The sequence below is a fragment of the Camelus dromedarius genome, chromosome 15, assembly GCF_036321535.1.
Source record: "Camelus dromedarius isolate mCamDro1 chromosome 15, mCamDro1.pat, whole genome shotgun sequence".
Classification (NCBI taxonomy): domain Eukaryota; kingdom Metazoa; phylum Chordata; class Mammalia; order Artiodactyla; family Camelidae; genus Camelus; species Camelus dromedarius.
In genome coordinates, this window is record NC_087450.1 from 31621153 (window position 1) to 31642232 (window position 21080).

At 37.6% G+C, this 21080-nt stretch overlaps 1 protein-coding gene across 2 annotated transcripts in view; it reads left to right on the forward strand.

Annotated features, from left to right (window-relative positions):
• Positions 1–20678, forward strand: part of SRBD1 (S1 RNA binding domain 1) — a 178964-nt gene extending 158286 nt beyond the window's left edge. For both annotated transcript variants that reach the window (XM_031466939.2, XM_010997166.3), the window contains exons 20-21: positions 16317–16501; positions 19804–20678. In XM_031466939.2, the coding sequence (XP_031322799.1) occupies positions 16317–16501; positions 19804–20093 (475 nt within the window). In that variant the 3' untranslated portion in view covers positions 20094–20678. The remainder of the gene's footprint in view (positions 1–16316; positions 16502–19803) is intronic.
• The last annotated feature ends 402 nt before the right edge of the window (positions 20679–21080 follow it).

Genomic DNA, 21080 nt, shown 5'->3' on the forward strand with positions numbered 1-21080 from the left:
GTTAGGGACAGTTGATGTCTTCATATTTATTGAGTCTTTTGATCATGAGCTTATTTTATCTTTTCATTTATTTAGGTCTTCTTTCATTGCTCAGCAATGTTTTTTAGTTTCTAGGGTAGAGGTCTTACATGTGTTTTATTAAATTTATTTTATGCTTTTCAACACTATTGTAAATAGAATTTCTTTGACTTGTTGCTAATTGTTTGCTGCTAATATATACAAATACAGTTGGTTTTTTATAGTAACCATATATCCTGTGGCCTTGCTAATTTCACTTAGTAGGTGTTTATAGATTCTTTAAATTTTCCTATGTAAACAATTATGTTATCAGCAAATAGATGAAAGCTTTACTACATTTTGAATCATTATGCTTTTTATTTCTTTTTCTTACCTTACATGCGGTGGCCAGGACTTTCAGTACTCTGTTGAATAGGTGTGGTGAGAGTGGGCGTCCTTGTCCTGTTCTTCATCCCAGCACGTGCTTCTCATTTCTTTAATATAAAAAAAATTGTGGTCTCATATTATAGTGAATGTGTTTTTAGTGTTTGTTGTTAAAGAAGATGCATATGTGCAAAAGGATTTATAGATTTCCTGCAACAATTGACACCTCCATGGGTACTAAATTAGCATTTTTCTACGTGCAAACCAGTGTCTTTTTTACATGTACATTTTTGTTTGTTTCTATGATGTAGCTCTAATCTGGTTTGCAAGATTTTCAATTTGCCTCAGTATAAGCCCAAATTTGTTGTTTTTGCATATCCCGTTTTAAAAGGCTAGATAATATTCCATCAAATGACTGAGCTGTAGTTTAGTAATAGTAGTCCTAGTGGTTGTTCCTTACGATGGATTCCTAGAAGTGGAATTACTCTGCCAAAGGGTTTGAAAGTTTATGTGGCTCTTAATGTACATTGCCAAGAAGCATACTGATTTATGATGCTACCAGCAGCGTTCAAGTCAGAAATCTTGAATTTCTCCTGTCAGACAGGACTTTTCTGCCAGTTTTCACATGGGCTAGTTTCTGCATGTGGAGCGTAAAAGCCCCACCAGTGACTTCACCTTCTCTGTGCTTCCTTTGGGAATAACCTTGTCTCTCAGAAGCAGGGTACTTGAGGACTCTTTCATGGGAAATTTCTCTACGTGAAGTTCAACTCCTGACCTTGAAAATCTGGAGACAAAGCTGGTAATTTATCTAATTACACTTACCATCCCCATTATCCACTTTGGAACTATGATAGGCATTTCTGGCTTTCCAGTATGCTTAGTATAGACATCATTCAACATAGGTAGTTCATACTTTCATATAGTGTTACAATAGTGTCTTCCCAGGGAAGAAAAAGCCCGTTAAGGATGTGATTAGGTCATCACTGGTTTGACTTCAATTCTGGAAAAGTAAGTTCCATTGCAGTACATTTCATTTTTAGTTATATTAGAAAACCAGTAGGAATATAAATGGCTTTCATGCTACTCTACCATGATGTCACTCCCAGAAATACACCCAAATATGAAACCATTAAGTCTTTTTACTTTTGTATTTATGGTATTCTCTCTTACAGTCATATTTCAGAAAATTGAGATCATGATATTTGTAACCTAAGTTAGTCATTTAGTCGTTTTAAAAAAAAAGTCTACTTCTGTTTTTTTAACTTTTTTTATTCTTTATATCACTTTTTAAAAGTTTTATCTACATGTAGGGATTCTCTATTAAATATTAAAGTGTTTTGTTGTATGGGCTGAAATTTTTTTCCTAGTTTGTTTAACTTTTATATCTGCTTATACTGCTATCATGTTTTTGAAATAAAATTTTTTAATTTTTATGAAGTAAACCTACTTTTTCTTGCTTTTATGCAAATTGGTCTTTTCTTGAGATACCTGATTTCTAAGATCTACTCAGTGTTCCCCATATTTTTTTCATGTTCTTAATGGTTTCATTTTTTACTATGAATTTTATTGTTGATGACTTCATTCAGCACTTCGAAAGTACAAAGCACTGTGACAGGGTCTGAAGAATATAAAAGTGAAGAGAGGTGATTTATGCTCCCAAGGAGCCTACCAGAATAGGGAGGATGACACTTACTCACAAATGACCATAATAGAGGTCAACAATTAGTAAGTGCCCTTGTGAAGCACGAAAGTTGTTCACAGAAGAAAGATCTTATTTACAGTTAGGGGTCCTTCATAAGGTTTCATGCAGGGGTGATGTTTGGGCTAGGTCTTTAAGGATTTCAGCCGGTAAAAAGAGGAAGAGAGATGTTTAAAGGGTTGGAGACAGGAAAATACAGTTCAGGTCAGGTTTGGGGAGTAGTTAACAGTCCAGTAAAAACAAACATTCATTGACTGTTTCATCATTACCAGGCACTTTAGAAGCATCATCTTATTTAAACCCCACAGCAATCTTATGAGGTTAATACTATTAATATTCCACCTCTTTCGGTATACAAAAATCTCAGATGGGTGAAGTAAATTGCCTAAGATAATTCAGCTGGTGGAACTAGGATTTGAACCAGATCTCTGACACTCCAAAGCCTGAGCTCACAGTTAAAAAGCAAGTTTGGAGCCAGATTTAAATGTAATCATAATGGTCTTTCAGATTAAGGGTATTATACCCTTAAAAACAGTCTGTATTCAGTACAAAGATGTAACAAGACTTGGGTTATGTATGCTTTGTTTGTAGGGGAGAAAAAAGAAGAGTCTCTGGAATATGCTAGCTTTCAGTGTTATTCTCTGTCATCACATGGCTGAAATTAGACTCTGTCTTTCCTCTGGAGAAAACATTACCTCCTCCAATAAAGGAAAGTTTGCCTATTTATTTTATTAAGGAATCTGTAGGAAATGGATTCTTCACATAGAGTGTGTAGAATTTTATGCTGTTCAGCTGCAGATATGCTGTTTCCTGAATATTGCACTGAAAAGAAGTCCTGTCCATTATGTTTTTTAGAATGAGACATGTACATTTCAAAATAAGCAGCCTGATGGTGACCACATTTGGTATCTTCTCATTTCAAGAGATGAGTAGGGTAAAAAGCAGGCATGGCATATTCATCCTAGAAATGTACCCAACTCTGCCAGAAGAGGTTTTTAAGTAAGAGAGAGAGAGAAGGAAAGAATGCAAAGTCTTTAAGAAATGTCAGTTTTAAAACATAGTAAGAAAATCCATATTATAGAAGATATAAGGAGAACATGGGATTAAGAAACGCTACTATTGCTACAGATAGATTTTATTCAATAGTCCTTTGAACGCATTCTGTTCTCAACCTCTTTTACTTGTTTCAGGGTCTTCTCACATTTATCTGATTATTTCATGTCCTACTTCACTGAAGAAAAATTAAAGCTACCTTCCTCAGATTGTCTCCATATCTTTACTCATTCTCTTCTGTCCTGCCCTGAGCTACCCTTCCATCTCTGGATTCTGTTTCTCTTCCCACTCTCCCTTCTCACTGATTGCTGCTAAGGACACCCGACCATTCTCTTGGTCTCTCTGAGTCCTAATTGCCTTACCTCTAAAATTTGGGGTTGGGGAGTAGCAGCCAAATGAATAAAGTCTTTTTGTTTTTATAAATGTTAAGACTGTCTCTTATCTTTAATGTCTCCATAATTTATTTCTCTTGTTTTGCCCCACAGACAAATTACTGCTGTGGTCTTGGTTCTTCATTCCCTAAAAGCTGAAAGCAGCAACCACCTTTTATCTTACTTCCTCCTAGAACTTCTGTCTCCATGCTCCTTCTTTTCATTGCCAAACTTCTCAGAAGAATTATCTGCCTCTCATTTTTACTGCTTGCTCTCTCTCAGCCTTTATGGATTGGCTTCTGTACTCACCACACTTCTGGAATTACTCTCTCCTGATGGTCAGAACCAGTGACCTCTTTCTGTCCTCAAACCACTTTACTCATTCTGCTACATCTGACACCATCAACTTGCTGACCTTATTTCATGACTTTAATTTTTAAATTCTGTCTTGTCTGACTTCTTCCTCTGGCCCTCAAAATGTAGATATTTTTCTTGGTTTTACCTTAGCCACCTTCTCCTGGATTGGTCACATCCACTCCCATGGCTGTCTTTCCCTCCCTTCCACTGCTAATTCCAATCCTACATTTCAACACCCCTAGTCCAGGCTCTAGCTCTCCCTTTCCATTTGTCTGCAAGAGATTTTCTCATGAAATCTTAGCTACTCAGACTCAATATATCTAAAAGTAAAACTTGTATCCTCCTTTCTCCCTCCCTTTATGACTTTATAACTCCGTCTTCTCCTCACCAGCCCCATATAAACACAAGACAGACAAATAAACAAAAAGGCTTGGTCTTGCTCTCTTGTCCCGTAAGGAATGGTTAATGGCACTACTGTCTTTCCATTAACCAAGGCTAGAATTGACAGAATTACTCATTCATTTGTTAAACATATACCTTCTGAGAACTGCTGTAGTCTAGGTACTGTTCTGCAGTCTTGGAATACATTGAAAGATCCTTGCTCTCAAGGCGACAGACAGTATACAACTAGCATAATAAATAAATTGTATAGTACAATAAAGGCGATAAGAGCTGTGAGAAAAGAGAAAGAGGAGAGTAATGGGGGTCAGGATTCCCAGGGTTATGGTTAAGGGCTTGCAAATTTGAGTAGCATAGTCAGGGTGGGTCTAATTGACAAGGTAACATGTGAGCAAAGTCTTGGTGGAAGGAAAGGAGTTAGTTGTGCAGATACCTGGGGGAAGGGTGATCCAGGAGAAGGATCAGACAGTGTAAATGCCCTAATGTGGGAGCCATCCTGGCATGATCAAGAAATAGCAAGGAGGCCAGTGCATCTAAAGCAGAGTGAGCAAGGGAGCGAAAAACAAGAGATCAGGTCAAAAGGGCATTGGGAGGCTACTGTAGGGACTTGACCTTAATTCTAAGAGAAACCCAGAACCACAGCAGGGTTTTTTTGGCTGAAGAGTGACATGCTCTGATTTACATGTTAAAAAGATCCCTTTGTTTGCTATATTAAGGGGACTGTAGGGGGGTCAGTGGTAGAAACAGGGAAACCAGTTAGACTAATTGCAGTGATCCAGGTGAAAGATGGTGATGACTGAGACTACGGTGACAGAAAAGTTGGTGAGAAGTTGTTAGATTCTAGGTATATTTTAAAAGTAGAGTCAATATGATTTGCTGACAGATTGAATGAAGATCATGAAAGACAGTAACTGGATGTGAATGACAAAAATAATACGAATACCAGAGACACTGGAGATTGAAGTGGAAACTCGTATTGGAGGGGAATGGAGAAGTTTAAGAACTAAACTTTGATCCCTCCCTTAGTGATTTCTTCCATCTCATGGCTTTAAGAACTTTGCTAAACACATGACTCTTAAATTTATATCCTCAGCGCAATCTACTCCTTCAAACTCCAGACTCATATATCCAACGGTCTGCTTGATGTCTCAAACCTAACATGCTTTAAATTGAACTCTAGTTCTTTCCCCTAAATCTTACTCCAACCATGGTCTTCCTCATCTCAGATGACGCATCCTTTTGGCTTCTCAGTCCAAAAGCCTTCAAGTCATCCTTGGCCTTATGAGATACGCCTATCTGGAAATGACCTTTCTCCTATGAACAACTTTGTGCTTCACAAGGGGCCCTTACTAATTATTGACCTCTTTTATGGTCATTTGTGGGTAAGTTTTATCCTCCCTGTTTTGGTAGGCTCCTTGAGAGCATAAATCACCTCTATTCATTTTTATATCCTTCAGGCCGCACCTCAGTGCTTTGTGTATTCTAAGTGATAAATAAAATTATCAACAGTAAAATTCATAGGCTAAAAAATGAAACCAGAAAGAGTATAAGAAAATGCGGGAACCACTGAACTGATCTTAGAGATTGGTGATCTTTAGAGATGACCTATCATTTAAAAGCAAGTAAAAGAATAACAGATTTTAAAATTTTTAATTAAAAAGCTTCTTTTGGTGTGAGCCTCAGTATTCCACTTTACCTCAGTTATTCATAATAGACTTGGGTGGTCAAAAAGAAGTATGACACAGTAGAATATTGTTGTTAAAGTGAAGCTGTGAGCCTCTCTAGTTGTCCTTGTCCCTGCAAAATAAATAATGAAGCTGAAAATTTCATACCAGATTTGCTAGGCTAGTGGCAGTTAAATTTAAGGTAGGCTGTAGCTCCCATAAGACAGGAATCATATGAATCTGGTTTACCACTCTGTCTCCAGCACCTAACACAGACTGATAATGGCAGTATTTGTTTAATGAAAGAATAAATGATAGAAATAGAGAATGAAGGATGACTACGCAGAAGAAAACTGAGGAAACGGAACTACTTAGAAATGACGATTTTAATAGAGCAAAAAGAAGTATCTAGCTTTACTTCAATTACTTCAATTTAAATATTTTTTCTGTTGTCTAAACTGGCTGAGATCAATGCAGTTGTGTAAGCAAAACTGTTTGTGGAGCATCTCATTCATCCTTTCTGCCATTTTCTGTCCCACATGTTGAGTAAGTACTTCTTTCAGAATCCTCTGTGGGTTGAAGGGATTTCAGAACCTCCCCAAGTTGAGTCCCACGCCTGCAGAGTATTGGGTGCAGAGCCCAGGCCATCCTGGTTTTTACAGATTAGAAAACAGAGACAGACCATGAAAGGATTATCAACCATTTTCTGCCATCATCCAGAAATTGTCACAGTGTCTCCATGTGTGATTTCACTAGGTTGGCTGTTGCAAGCCATGTGAATAAAATGGCTGCTGTGAGTAGAATGAAGTCCAGAAACAGCCCGGTTAGGGGTTGCCACTCCCCCGTGCCTCCTCTGTTTTTGTCCTACCATCCTGGTTGATCAGGAGAGCCAAAGGCAAGTATCTGATTTCCCTCTTTTCTTGAATAAGGTGCCGGGAGGTAGTGCTTTGTGCTGCAAATTACGCTGATTTGTACATGTCACAGTGAGACCTGGCACTCTCCCAAAGAATCTGCTGCATAAAGAATTTGATTCACTCCAGATAGTTAAGCTTGAAAGTTGTTATGTTCTTGATTTAACTTGAAAAATGCCAGGAAATTTAATGTCAAGATTGTCACTCGGCACTCATTTTGGTAAAACATTAGTTAGTATTTAATTGTTATTTCTATTTTAGCCATCAGGGAAAATTTTGAAAAGATTAGTTTCTAGAAGTGGTTAACAGCCTGTGTAGCAGGTACATGACATGCAGCACCAAAATAATGGACTGGGTAAGTGTATATCAAGGAATGATTTATCTCAGTGTCTGCACTAGAATATTAGTACTGTGGTATTCCCTTTATTACTGCCTATGTACCTATTTCTGACCCCTTAGAATCAGTGTTGAAAAGTATGTTTTCAGAGAGTAAACAACCATCAATTTAAAATTCAGGTCTGAAACAGGAGTAATCACATAACCTAACAAAATATTTACTTGGGGACGGGAGATCTGCTGTACGAAAGCCAACCAATGTTTATTCTTAATTTACGAAAAACTTATGTCAGGTTTTTAAGACCTCAAGTTGATCACAGGGTACAAGCTTCCAAATATAAGTTAAGTTCCAGGGACCTAATGTATAGCATGGTGATTGTTGTTAATACTGTTCAGTTATATACTTGAAAATTGCTAAGAAAATAGATCTTAAACATTTCACCCCCAAAAAAGAAATGGTAATTATGTGACCAGAAAGAAGTGTTACGATAATGCTGTGGTGTTAATCATTTTGCAGTTATGAGTGTATCACAACAGATTATGTACCTTAAACTTACACAATGTTATATGTCAATTATATCTCAATAAAGTTGTGGAGGAAAAAACCCGCAAAAGTAGAATTAACCCAGCAAGGACTCTGTGATTAGATAAATGAATGCGAGGATCCCAACTGGTGTCCTTGGGCAAAAAGCAGTTGGGGCCTGGGGTGGGGGATTGAGGGGATGGAGGTGGGCTTGGTGGGGAGACCCTTTAGAAGTCCTGCCTTGCTCTCTGCCGTGGAGCTGACATAAATCAAACCAGACACTGGCTAGTGGCCCATACTGAAGCCCTTTAATGATGGAGCACATCTCAGTCTCTGTTTCTTTCCCATTCCTGTTCAAGGGTTGAGCTTCTCTGAACTCTTCTTTCAGCATTGCTTTCAGAGGTTTCACCACATTCTTCCCAACTTTAGTTTTCTGCCCTGTGAGAAGAGAAGCCTTCTGGCTAATAAGCAGCTATAATGCAGGGAGTTCAGACTGTTTTTGTTTAGAAGACAAAACAAAATGGCAGCAGGAGAGCTTTGATATTCATAGTTTTGACGGTGAGCAACCCAGAAGGCCCATGACTTGTGGTGATTTGTAATTTTTCTGAGGGGTAAGTCACTTAGTCTAATGAGTATGTCTGGTGCACCTCCCCACATCTAAGATTCACCACAATGTTATTCTGCATTCGTGTGCCAACTAACTTCTGCAATGATAAAAACATGCTTCTTTGTGGGAAGCTTGCCTGAAAAGAAACCCAGCTACAAATGCTGTAAAATAAATGAAGATTAAGTAAACAGACCTAAAAAGTTATTTGCAGATTTGAAAGATCTTAAATTTTTCTGGACTTGCCTCACAAGAGTTGGCAACATTCAGACATGAAAATTAAGGCAGAATCTTTGTTGGTTTTGATAAGTAATGTCTTAGGACATGTATCAATTAGTTACTCCATGTTAACTTCTTCTGTGGAGCTATAATTAGACAATATTAGATTGTCTTTTCATAAAGAAATGTAGAATCATAAAAGAGAGGCCAAACCTAAAATATAAAGATGACAAAAGGGCAGATTACTAAAAGTGATTTGGGGTGTTTTTTTTTTCTTGTTAGTACTGTAGTTAAAAACCCAAACATCTTATTATAATTCCCAGGAAGTAACATTCATCATATTTTCAAAAGTGCTTTCACAAAAGAGAAAAATGATGAAAGAGAGTCTACCCACTTGAGAATCAGGTGACCAGGATGTGGGATTCTTAGGAATTGATTGTCATATCTAATGTCTTACACTCTGTTCCAACACACACCGCACAAAGTGTTGGGCAAGACTGTTACAGATAAATTGGAAGTTTAAGAATCTGAGATGGTACCTGACTTTCCCTTTGGAGGCGCACGGTGCCAGGTTGCCTGGGTTCAAATCATGCCTATTTGATCTGGGAAAGTTATTTAACCTCCCTGTACCTCATTTGCTTTACCTGTTAAATGAGGTTAATAACAGTACCTATCTCATAGGATTACATGAGTTACTGTCTATAGAATTCTGAGCACCTGGGAGAGAGTAAGCTATTGTTACTGGTATAGCCATCATTGCTGTTATTTTTGTTGTGATTGATTGAGAATGGACTGTCAAGCTGAGTCATGAAAGAAAAGGAGGGGGTGGATTTATAACCGTAAGTTTCCCAGGAAAATGTTTTACCATGTGATCCAAATATAATTAAACTATAATATAATTTGACATTGTTAATATTACACTGGGTCCTGGAACTGGAGAAGTCACTGGTTTCTCTCCCACATATCTGGAGCTCCTTTGAGTACCCCATGGATGAGGAGTGAGAGGGAGTTACTCGCCATGAAGTTGTGCTTCTTCTGTCTTTTCCATCTCCAAAGTATTTGCCCTTCTCCTTCTCTCCTCTTCCTCTTCGTCACTCTGTCTGGAGCCTGAAACTCAGTAGGGTATTGATTTAGTCTCCCATTATCTCCCTCCTCCCCTTCCTGTCCCCAGTCTAGCTATGGATTTTAATCTTAGCCTGTCTTCTAACTCTCTGTGTGCCCATAAGCAAATTACTTTGACCTCAATCTCCTGCTCTTTCAATGAAATAAAAATGGCTCTGCCCATTCAGAGGACAACCAGGGGATTTATGGAAATGGCAGATGTTAAGCATTTTCAAATTCCTTGAAAATAAGATTCCTTGACAGGATGGAATTCATAGTAAAAAGATATTTCCCATGGAGGAAAGTCCTTTATTCTAATACACGGGCTTTATCACCTAGTAGTGCCAGAGCTGTTTAATTTCAACTCTACTATCACTACCCAGTGTGTTTTTGAATACTACTTTTTTATTTGCTCCTCTCTTTCAAATATTCACAGGCAGTAATCCACATTATGGCTTTATAGACAGTAAATTAAATTATATGAATTCTAAACACAGTGTTTTTGAGCTGTACAGAGTCTGCAGCCTTTGAAACCACTAACTTAATTTTGTACAACTCTTATTTGGTAACTTAAAAAGAACCAAACTCTTTCCTTTTGAATTTGGTTTAAAAAATAATAAATTGCTCCCAGGCAGTAGTCTTGGGTGCCAGATTTTATCTGGGATCTAAATCATCTATGTTGAAAATCCCCCAAAGTTAAGGGGTAAAGTGTGTTAATGAAATAGTGATAATGATGGACCTTTACCGTAGCTACAACCTTGTGGTCTCAGATTTGTGACTTTGAGCAGGTCACTTAATCTATCTGAGTTTTGATTTCCTTATCTGCAAATCCACATCCACAATAAATTTTTGAGATAATTAAGTGAAATCATCTTTATTAAGTACTTTCAAAGTATCTATCTAAATGTAAAATCCTACCTCTATAAGAGCAGATATTAAGTGAAAGATTATTTATTTCAATGTACTGTCATCACTTAAGTTAGAGTAAGCTTATTCAAGTCAAAGGCTCTGCTACCATCTTTCATAGTCTTCTTCCACAGTAAATAAAAACTTACTGAAGAAAGCTGAGTGCCTTTCTAAATTATTATTTTTGTTTTTTAATTTTTTTTATTGAGGTAACATTGATATATAATTCTAAATTATTTTTTTAACATTTTTTATTGATTTATAATCATTTTACAATGTTGTGTCAAATTCCAGTGTTCAGCACAATTTTTCAGTCATTCATGGACATATACACACTCATTGTCACATTTTTTTCTCTGTGAGTTATCATGACATTTTGTGTATATTTCCCTGTGCTATACAAAATTGTAGAATAGATAAACAAGATTACACTGTAAATTATTTTTAATTCACTGAAGCATTTTGTCACATTCCTTTGAAGAGCCTTGATTTTAGCAAATCTTTATTATTTGAGGGTGTAGTGGGGGGAGGGCGGGTGGCATATGAGTATGTTTAAAATAACCCAGACTCAATGGAAAGAGGATGATCAAACTGAATAGTATTGGGTTGTTGGGGTTTTTTCTGTGCGTGTGTTTGTGGGGTTTCATTAATGGGGAGTTATTTCTTAAAGTGTAAGAAAACTAATTTTCCTTTGTCACTTATAAGTTTATTTCTGAGGCAATTTCTAAGACAGGATTTTAGAAACCTTTAGAGCAATAATCACAACATTTCAACATATGATGTCTTCCCATTTTTATATACTCATACTCATTTGGATGTATATACATTTGTTTTTTCATTATAGCTTTAATTAGATCATAATCAGAGTATATTATAGCCAGCAAGTGGTTCTGAAATACGAAAAGCTACATACAAATTAATGCTGCTTATTCTTTGTGGCATTGGTTATTTCACTGGTCTTAGATATTTTGTTTGATGTGCTATATGAGCAATATCTTCTTCAACTATTTCTAAAGAGATCATCCTAAACCTCAGACTTTTAGAGGATGTCTTTGTAAGCACATTTTCACTGGCTGGTTTTTTTGTTTGTTTGTTTGTTTTTACAAAGTTAATTCCCCATACTAAATTGCTAAAGTAAAATAAAACAGTTTTCTAAGGATATATTCTCCTACTTACAATTAATGCAGTGTGCATCGAGTATCCGGTTTCAGTGCATGTACAACAGACCTTTTAAAAAAGGAGGAAACATTTACTAAGTTCTTAAGACATTGGAAGCAGGTAACAGTCTGATGCTTATAAACCAAATCTTTTGAAAGACAAACTACATTCCTTAATCTATGGCAGCTTCTCCTTTTCACTTCTCGTTTTTATCTGCTGCCCATAAGTCAGAGAGTGTGTTTAGATGCAGGAGGTGCTCCAAGGATGCTCCAAATGGAGCAATGACACTAAAAGTGCCCCCACTGCCACCCAGATAGCTGCACACCATTTAAAACTATACTCTCAGATCAAAGTCTATAAGGGCTTTCAGAACAACCTGGTTACCCTTTCTGAAAGGGTCACATTTTTTAAAAGTTTATCTGCAGTATGTAAGTTTTCAAAAGCTGTTAAGTTCTTACAAAAAATTACTTGCTCTTTCTGTGGCTGATTATATGCTAACAAAGGCCATTTCAGTCTTACCTTCGCTAGATACCTACTAGCTTCTACAATACAGTAGGTTGCTCTAGGAAACTAAAGTGTGCTACTGCACACGCACCTGGGTGAATTCAGCTCCCGGGAGATAGGGTAAAGGGGGTAGCAGGTTTTCCTTCTTTGCCACCTTGTAATTTATATTTAGTCTTTAATATTCAGAGTGGTAAATTTAAAAATGTATATAGATAGGATCTGTGGTTTTTAGTGAAACAAATTATTACTGAACTTTCATTTGTGTCTTACCGCTTGCTCTATGGTCACAGTTAAGAAGGCCAGGTTACCTCTTAGAGTATATGTTCTCTTTTTAAGTCATTGAGTGTCTGCCTTTATTGCAAATGATGAGCTGCTTTATCTGACATTTCTAAAATGACTGTGCTCTTGCATTTATTGGTTTATTGATGTGATTACTTTAAAGCTGAGTAAAACTAATGGATAAAAATAAGTAAGTACGAAAGTCTCTTTTAAAAGTGTCCAGAGTGGAGAGACAACTAGAAGTACTTTGATCCTCTGTGGAGTCTTAAATCCTTTGTGTGTGGCCCACAAAGCACATGCTAATATTAAGTTGTTTTTAAAGTGATGGTGTTGGCATCATCATGGTTCTTCTGTGCTCTGTGGGGTATCATGTTGCTTTACTAGAATGAATCCTGGGCTCCTCAATTTTTTTCTCCATGCTGGAAATGATTACATAAAACTGAATGGCTATATCTGAAGCCTTATGAATCTTGGGAGATTCTTAGTCTTCAGGAAAAATATTACAAAATTCTTTGAGGGGAAAAACCTTGCATTTGTAACAAGTTTCTGTTGAAAGTATCAGCGATTTTAGGTTATATAGCATTCTGTTTGAAAACAAGCAGTCTCTCTGCTGCAAGATCTGTGTTTTAACTTTGTGCAGATGTGTGCTGAAAGAACATGATGTGCTTATTTGTTGCATTTATGCTACTTTCTTACTTTAAGTAAGATGGATGAAATTACATATTAAATAAAAACAGCAGCTCAGACAGCAGTCCTTAGCGAACTGAAAAAGCCTTTCAGAAACAGTAGAGAAAAAGAAACTATGATTTTAATAACACATTGACTTTTGAGAGAATTGTCTACTTAAATACATTTATATAATAATTTCTCTGTGGAATGTATCAGTGTTAACTGTCTAATGTTTAAAACTAATCTACCATTAAATTGTGTGGGTAGAATGTTACCCAAAGTATTGTGTTTTATATCTTAACCAAATATAGCACTTTAATTTTGACGTAACTGCAGTTATAAACATACATGCACTGATATGTATAACATGAAACTCCAGTTAGTGAAAATAGCTGTGTGGCCTTGGGCAAGTTATTTAACCTCCCTGAACCTCAATTTTCCCTTTCTGTATGATGTGATACCTACCTTTTAGGATTATTGTCAGGGTTAAATGAGAACATCTATCAAGCACTAGCATAATGCCTGGCACATACTTTTCAGAACATGTTCACTTACGTTCTAGTTCTAAGCTTTATAAAGTACATTGTGTTTTTATGTGGTACTTTTGAGCCAAAAAGTAACTTTGTATTGAGTTTTACTTATCATACTCAATTCTAAAGTGAAACCATGTATTGGATATTACTTACCACACTCAATTCTAGAGTGAAAATTTGGAATAATATAGAATAAATTATTCTTAGGGTATTTAAAAGAACACATGTTTGTTGAGTGGCTACTGAGCATAAAACATTGTTTCCTATCACTTACAGTGGAATATATTTGAAATCCAGTAAGGGAGAGGTCAATCCATATGCTATTCTGAATTCATTTTATAATCCCTCTCCCCTTTTGTTTGCTATTTTTTCTTTTTCTGCAACCCTGTTGTAACTTTTAAGACAGTTTTCAAAATATAAAAGCATCTGACTTTGTCCCTTAGTCATTTAAAAATAGGATTGATCAATACTGACGCATTTGCTAGGAGCACAATTTGGTGCTTTTTTATTGATTTCAGTTACCAGAGCCCTCAGGCTTATGTATGTGAGGATGAAAATGATATATGAAATATGGACCCAGGTTAAACAGACCAATATTCTTCTTAGATCTGCAACCACTATAAACAGAATCCTTTAAATGGAGGTCACTTTAGTAGTAGTTAGTTATACACACAGACACACACACACACACACGCAACTCTAAGACACTAAGTGGCCTCCTGAGCCAGTGTTTTTGTTTTCGAGGCCAAGGCTTGTACAGTGCTTTGGGAAGTTTCTGCCTTTTAGTTACTTTTATTCATTATAAAATGCTATTCAAGGTTATAGATTTTCAGCCCATGAATATACTTTTTTGGCACTTTAACAGTTGATTGTAAGCCAGAATCATGGGGATTTGAAGGATGTTCTGCTAAATAGCCAGTTGCAGACCAGTCAAGCCAAAAGGGTAAATACCAGTGGAGTCTGCTCAGCAGGGCACGTATTATTTAGAAAGTTGTGCAAGGAAGTTGGCTGTGGCAGAGGTTGTCATGTGTCATCTGCCCCATCAGTCAGAGCTTTAGCAGCTGTTCCCTGTCACCAGGGCCCTTATGTGCTACTGCTCATCCATCAGCACTGACAGATGCCGCTGCCTCTCCTGTGGGCTGGGGAGGCTGTGGACACACAGACGTGCAGTGTATATCTCAGTGGCTTCCAGTTGGGATGGAAGCTCATAACCGAAAAGAGAGCCCAAGCACCAACTCCTGCATCTTTTACTAGACTATTAACCAAAATACATTGTTAAGAAAATAAGCTGAATTTTGGTGAATGTTTTTGACTAAAAATGCAGCTTTGGAAATATATGAGGATTATTCATTTGAACCAAAGAGTTGCCTTGATTAAATGAGAGATGAGAGAGCTTTCTCCACCAGGTAACAGATTATCACCACCAGTTATCACTGAAGAGACCTTTTCTAGTTGAACACAACAATGCAAAAAAGACTGGGAATTAGAAGCATTCCCTTTGTGATCATGCAGCAACCTGCCAAGTGGGATACATCCCAATTCTGATCATAGACAAGCCTCTAGCAGTTTCCTTTCCCTGCTTGTGTTCCAGAGACATCCTTAGAGGAAAGGATTTGAGGGCATTAGTATCACTATCTGTCTGATTACTGTGTTGACATTCTTAAAGAGCCATTAATCATAGGAAATGGAACTTAATGATGTAGAAAAATATCCAGCCGAGGAATATCAGGAAAGTAAGCTACAGCCCAATATTCAGATGAAATCGAAGGGAAATTCATCTTAACCTTTTTATTTTCCTTAATTAACTTATTACTAAACTCCAAAGCTAAATGATTGAGAGGAGTTGTACAAGCAAGGGAAATGGTAAACGGAGTAAAGGGAAATTGAGAAGGGCAAGTATTTTTATTTTGTAAATATCAGGGCTATGTAATGTGTGAAACAGATAAACTCTTTTCAGATTCTGTAACTGAGGTCCTACTTGCTTGCAGTGCTTCCATTTTGGAAGGAAGCTACTTTTTCTTTTTGATAATCCCCACCCTGATTTTTTCTGTTGACTCTGAGTACTTAGTGTCCTTGATGTCCTGTGGTCCATGTGTGGCTTGACTGCTGATGGAATTTGAGAATGATTAGGTTGATGGTACGCCTGCACAGGTGACACTGATATTGTGGGCACACGGAGGTGAAGAGCAACGGTATGGCACAGGAGTTGGGTGATTTATTTGCCAAAAGCTGGCAATGCATGCTGGATATTTTGCTGGATTTTGATGTCATCAATTCATGGTTTGCCTAATAGCTAACTTAAATAAGTTTTCCTAGCTGAAATTTGGGGAAACATGAAGCAAATATAGGTATCCTTATTTAGAAAATATATATGACACCAAACTCTAATGAACATTGCACTGTAAAATGTGTCTGATGCTGGTTCTGAACAGGTGCTTCATTGGAAAGTAGCACAAAAACTAAAGTCATCCCCTCCCTTTTTTTCCCCCCATCTATTATGTCATGGGACCATAGTAGATTTTCAGTAAAGACCTACTGATTGATTGATATATGGATCTGAGATGAATGGATTTTAGGGTGACCTACATGAGGAGATTGTAAAATAAGTAATATTATTAATGTGTGGTGGGTTTTTTTTTTCCTCTGCAGGTTTTTGTCATTCATTGGAGGGACATTGTGTGAGATTGGAAAGCCTGAAATGCAACAGAAAATAAATTCATTTCTTGAAAAAGAAGGAATAGAGAAGATTGCAGAAAGGTTACAAACAACAGTGCACACCTTACAGGTCATCATAGATGGCCTCAGCCAGCCTGAGAGCTTTGACTTTCGAACAGGTAAATCATTGAACTTGAATAGCTCACGTCATCAACTGTGGCCCTCATAACAACCCTAAACCATAGGATGCCCTCTTCTCCCATGCTGTGCATGAGAAGACTAAAGCATAGTGACCTTCCTTCAAAGTCATTGCCGTTAGTTAGTATCCAGAGCCAAAGCTCTGTCTCCAGACTCCTGGTCCCGTGCTTGTTTCTATTATACTGAATGAATGCATCGTGCACGTGCTCCTGTACATGGAGGCACACATTTTTCATAACCTTTTTGTAAACTATTTTTACCTCATAAGAGCCAGAAGTCCCAAGGTAAAGCACTGAGTTCACAAACTAAAGTGAATCTTCTCCCTAAATTGCAGACTTTTAAGTTCCTGGATACTGCACACACTGTCAATGCACACACTGAATAAATACTATCTCCCTGTTGATTTTCCTTCTAATTAAAAGTGCTCTCAGCTTTCAGCACAGGTAGATGGTGAAGGCAGTACAACAGACATAGTTGTTCAGAGCAGTGACCTGGTAAGAAGGAATTAAGGTATCAAATGACCTACTTCCCAAGGAAATTTGAATAGGAAGCCCTGAGATTTAAATGAATTGGCACCAGTGTCACGTCAGTTGTATGGCACCATGTTTAGGGCTTGGCTTTTTTCATTCTGAGTTAGGCTGTGTTGAGGTGGTTTCTTTGAAAAGGTTTAAGAGAATTTACAAACACACCCAGCAAGCTCGATGTACCATTCTCTCGACTTTTATGGAAGTTTGAAATTAATTTTTTAAGAAGTTGAAGAAAACTAAAATGAAACATACAGTAAGACCTATGCCAAAAATGTAGGAAGTAGAAGCCTCTGGGTGGTCCATCCAAAGTATATATTTCAGTAGACAAATCCTTCCCCATTTGGACGTGTTCTTGTATGTGAATTCCATACGTGTCTAGCAGGAATACTACATAAGCAGTGGTTTTCAAACTGGCGTCTGGGGTGGTATGCCTAGAACCACTGCACTAAAGGGTTGGCAAATATGCTCCGTACTGGCTTTTCTGGTCCATCTTTCTTTTTCTGTCTTGGTGTTGATTGCTTCATTATCCCAGTTACACTGTAGATTCAGAGCAGAGATCGACACTCAGGTTATATGGTTCAGTTAAACATCCAACAGCTAAGTTGGTTCTTACCTGGTGATGCCCCCGGTTGAGCAAAAACAGAGATGCACCTGGGCTCTGAACTGAGCGTACCAGTTACTGCGGTGTTTATCACTGTGACAAGTGAAATTTCAAATAAATCTCTTTGGAATTGACTTTTGCCCTAGTGTGTGTAAGTCACAGTTTTCTAGATGTCTGAGAACTTTTGTTTTAATACTAAAACCATCCCCAAGAAGGAAGGCAGACAGTTGTACTTTTGAAGGGGCAGATAGTATTTTGGATGTTTTGGCATTACAGTATTTATGTTACATTTCTTTTCTTTTCTCCATTTTCTCAAAATTATTTCCTTTCTTGCCTCATTCTTTTCTCTTACTCATCCTGTCTTCTGTTTTCCCACTGACATAATCAATTCTATTTTATTAACACTCTGGTTGCTAGTTAGTTTCCAAAACTGAATTCATCAGAAGCAGCCTGCTGACAAGGGACTGAATATGTAGCCCTTGCAGTCAGAGTGGTAAAGTTTGCCTGGCACTTGGAGGATTTTCTGATTTCTCAATGGCCAGGGCTGTCTTCAGAAACATTTTCGAGTAGTTCTTGACTCTGATTTTCCATGCAAAATTAAACTAAGCAGCTGATCAGGAACCCTTTAGGAACCTCTGCAAGAAAGAAGGGGGAAGAAGTTTCTAAGCATTAAAAGCAATGCCTGTGGGGCCTCAGAGGCCATCCTACCTCTGACTCTGATCAACGACTTAGTTTCACTTTGCTTTGACACAGTCCTTGCGCAGTGTAATAGTGCATTCAGTTGGTTTCTTGTTTTGGAATTCACTGCTGCAGCATCAGGTGGAATTCTACACAATCAATTCCAATTTAGCATATTCCTTTTTTTGTGAGGAAAATGAGATTTGAAGTTTAAAGTGGGTTTTTGTTTTGTTTTAAAGGCAAAAGGTGAATTAAAAAAAAAAGAACTTGATTTCAGTATAGTTGGACTGTGGGAGGGGAACAAAGAGGTGACCAGTTGTTAATACAAATGTAAAGGATCGCTTTAACAAGTAATCAGGATAAGGCCAACAGCTGTGGAGGAAAAGGAAATGGAATGGGTGGAGGGGAAAATGAGGTCTTAGTAAAAGGAGATCCAAGCGTAGAATGTGTTCTTTGTTATTAGAATCAACATTCAGTAATCCTAGGAAAGGGGGCCAAAAAGAGCAGGGGTAAATGGAATCCACAGATAATCCAAACGCCCCGTTTAAATTGTTAGTTGTAACCTTCTCCCTCATGAAGCATTTGTTGTTGTTTTTGTTTTGTTTTAACTAGAGCCATAATGATTCCTTGACATGCTTTATGCCTACTTTTGGGGGGATAGTGTTAATGACGGAGAAATGTACACCGGGGTGAGCAAGAAAAGAGGACTGTACAGAACATGAGAACAGAGATCTGCGCTTCATCTTTGTCTCCCGAGCACCCAGCAGAGCGCCTGGCTGGGAGATAATGATAGCAGTTAGTCAATGTTTTATGAATTGAATTGAAAGAGGAGAAAGGGGATTAGGTACTAGCTGATATAGGTTTCTCAGCAGTAGATAATCAAGAATCTATAAATTTTGACTGGACAAACATATTAGAAGTGGATAGGAGTTGATTCTTGAGTTCCAGATTTGTTGGGGGGAAGTGAGAAAGGAGAACATTTAAAATTTCATCCACATGTGACTAAACATTTGTGTGCTTTCTACTCCCTTTAAACAGTGTGAGAATTCAAGCACTGGAGGCGGGTGGGGGGAAATCCCAGTCTTCTGTCTCCAAAGTTCTTCTTTTCTCAGTGTTTGTGGCTTAGCCTTGCATATTCATTGAGCAAATATATTTTCTTATCACCTCCTCATAAAGAAGAAAATAAGACTCTCTACTCTTCTCAGTCCTTATATATAGGGCTAATGTTCCCATGTCAGCAAGACTGAGTAAATTTTCTTGAATTGTTTCTGCTTTATGCATGCTGTTTCTCCAGCTAGGATGCATTTTCTCTGAAGGCAGCCCTGTGTCTTCAGCTCTTTGTTATACCCACCTCATTGCTTAATACTGGTCTGGGCACACAAGTGATACTTGTAATACTTATTCACTAATTTATGTTGTGTCTAGGAAGTACAGTATCTTATTTACATTGTCTTTTTCCCCCCTCCTTTCCTTGTAGATTTTGATAAACCTGATTTCAAGAGAAGCATAGTCTGCTTAGAAGACCTGCAGGTTGGGACAGTTCTTACAGGCAAAGTAGAGAATGCCACCCTGTTTGGAATTTTTGTGGATATAGGAGTGGGGAGATCAGGGCTGATTCCTATACGAAATGTAACAGAAGCAAAACTTTCTAAGACGAAGAAGAGAAGGAGTCTTGGACTGGGCCCTGGAGAAAGAGTGGAAGTCCGAGTGCTCAACATTGACATTCCCCGATCTAGGATTACCCTGGACCTCATTCGAGTGTTGTGAGTGTGCCGCTGAAGGCCAAACCCTGATTTTATTTCCTTAGTTCTACAGATTAGCAAGAGTCAGTTAGATGTCTGTGAGGTAGATAGCAGGCGAGAAAGAATTCACTTAGTATCAGAAGTATTTTCCAAACATGTTCCTTATTTTTCCTTCTAACGGTTTGATTTATTTTCCTCTTAAAAGAAGCGACTAATAGATACCTTTATGTGGCTTCATGTAGTAACGATTTTCTGACCAAAATTTTATTTTTTATAACTCATGTTTGTCTCCTTTTGCATTTTGTATAATAGATTGTTTCACGTCTTCTTGCCAACATGCCTTGCTGGACTTATATGGAATTATCTTGATTTGAATTGTACAATGTTTCTTGACAAAGTAAGGCTGACAATATTTAATCCTCTCTTTTTATAGATTTTTTTTTTAAATCAGGCCTTTTGGACTTGACTCATGATTTTCCCTTGCCAAGCAAACCAAAATATACCAGTAAAACAGATCCTGATGTGTGCATAACCATCAAATGAATGGCTCAAAATATTTCTCAGAAGGATATATGTATTGATCCTTACAATAAAATTTTGTGGCTGACGATCTTGTTTTTGCCATGTTGCTTCAGTGAATGATCTAAGAGTCTGTCTTGATTAAAGAAGATGTGGCACACATGCATACAAACTTCAGGTGAGCCAACTGTGCCTTTGGGGACTAGGGAAGCCTCTAGAAACTTAAAGAATAGCTATCTGTTTGACTTAGCACAGAAAGACATATTCTTTCTTAAGCATCAGGATTAAACTTCAAGTGGGGATAGAAATGGCCTTCCTAAAGGTTGAATGTAGATCAGGTGTGAAGGGGCAAGAAGAACTAGTAGATAAAGCAAGTGACTCCTAACTCTGTTTTTATTCAGTGCAATGGTAAGTGTTAACAAGACTGTACAGGGTGAAAATGATTATAACAGAGCCCACACTGGACTGGTATCTTGTCCGTTCTGGTTGGTTG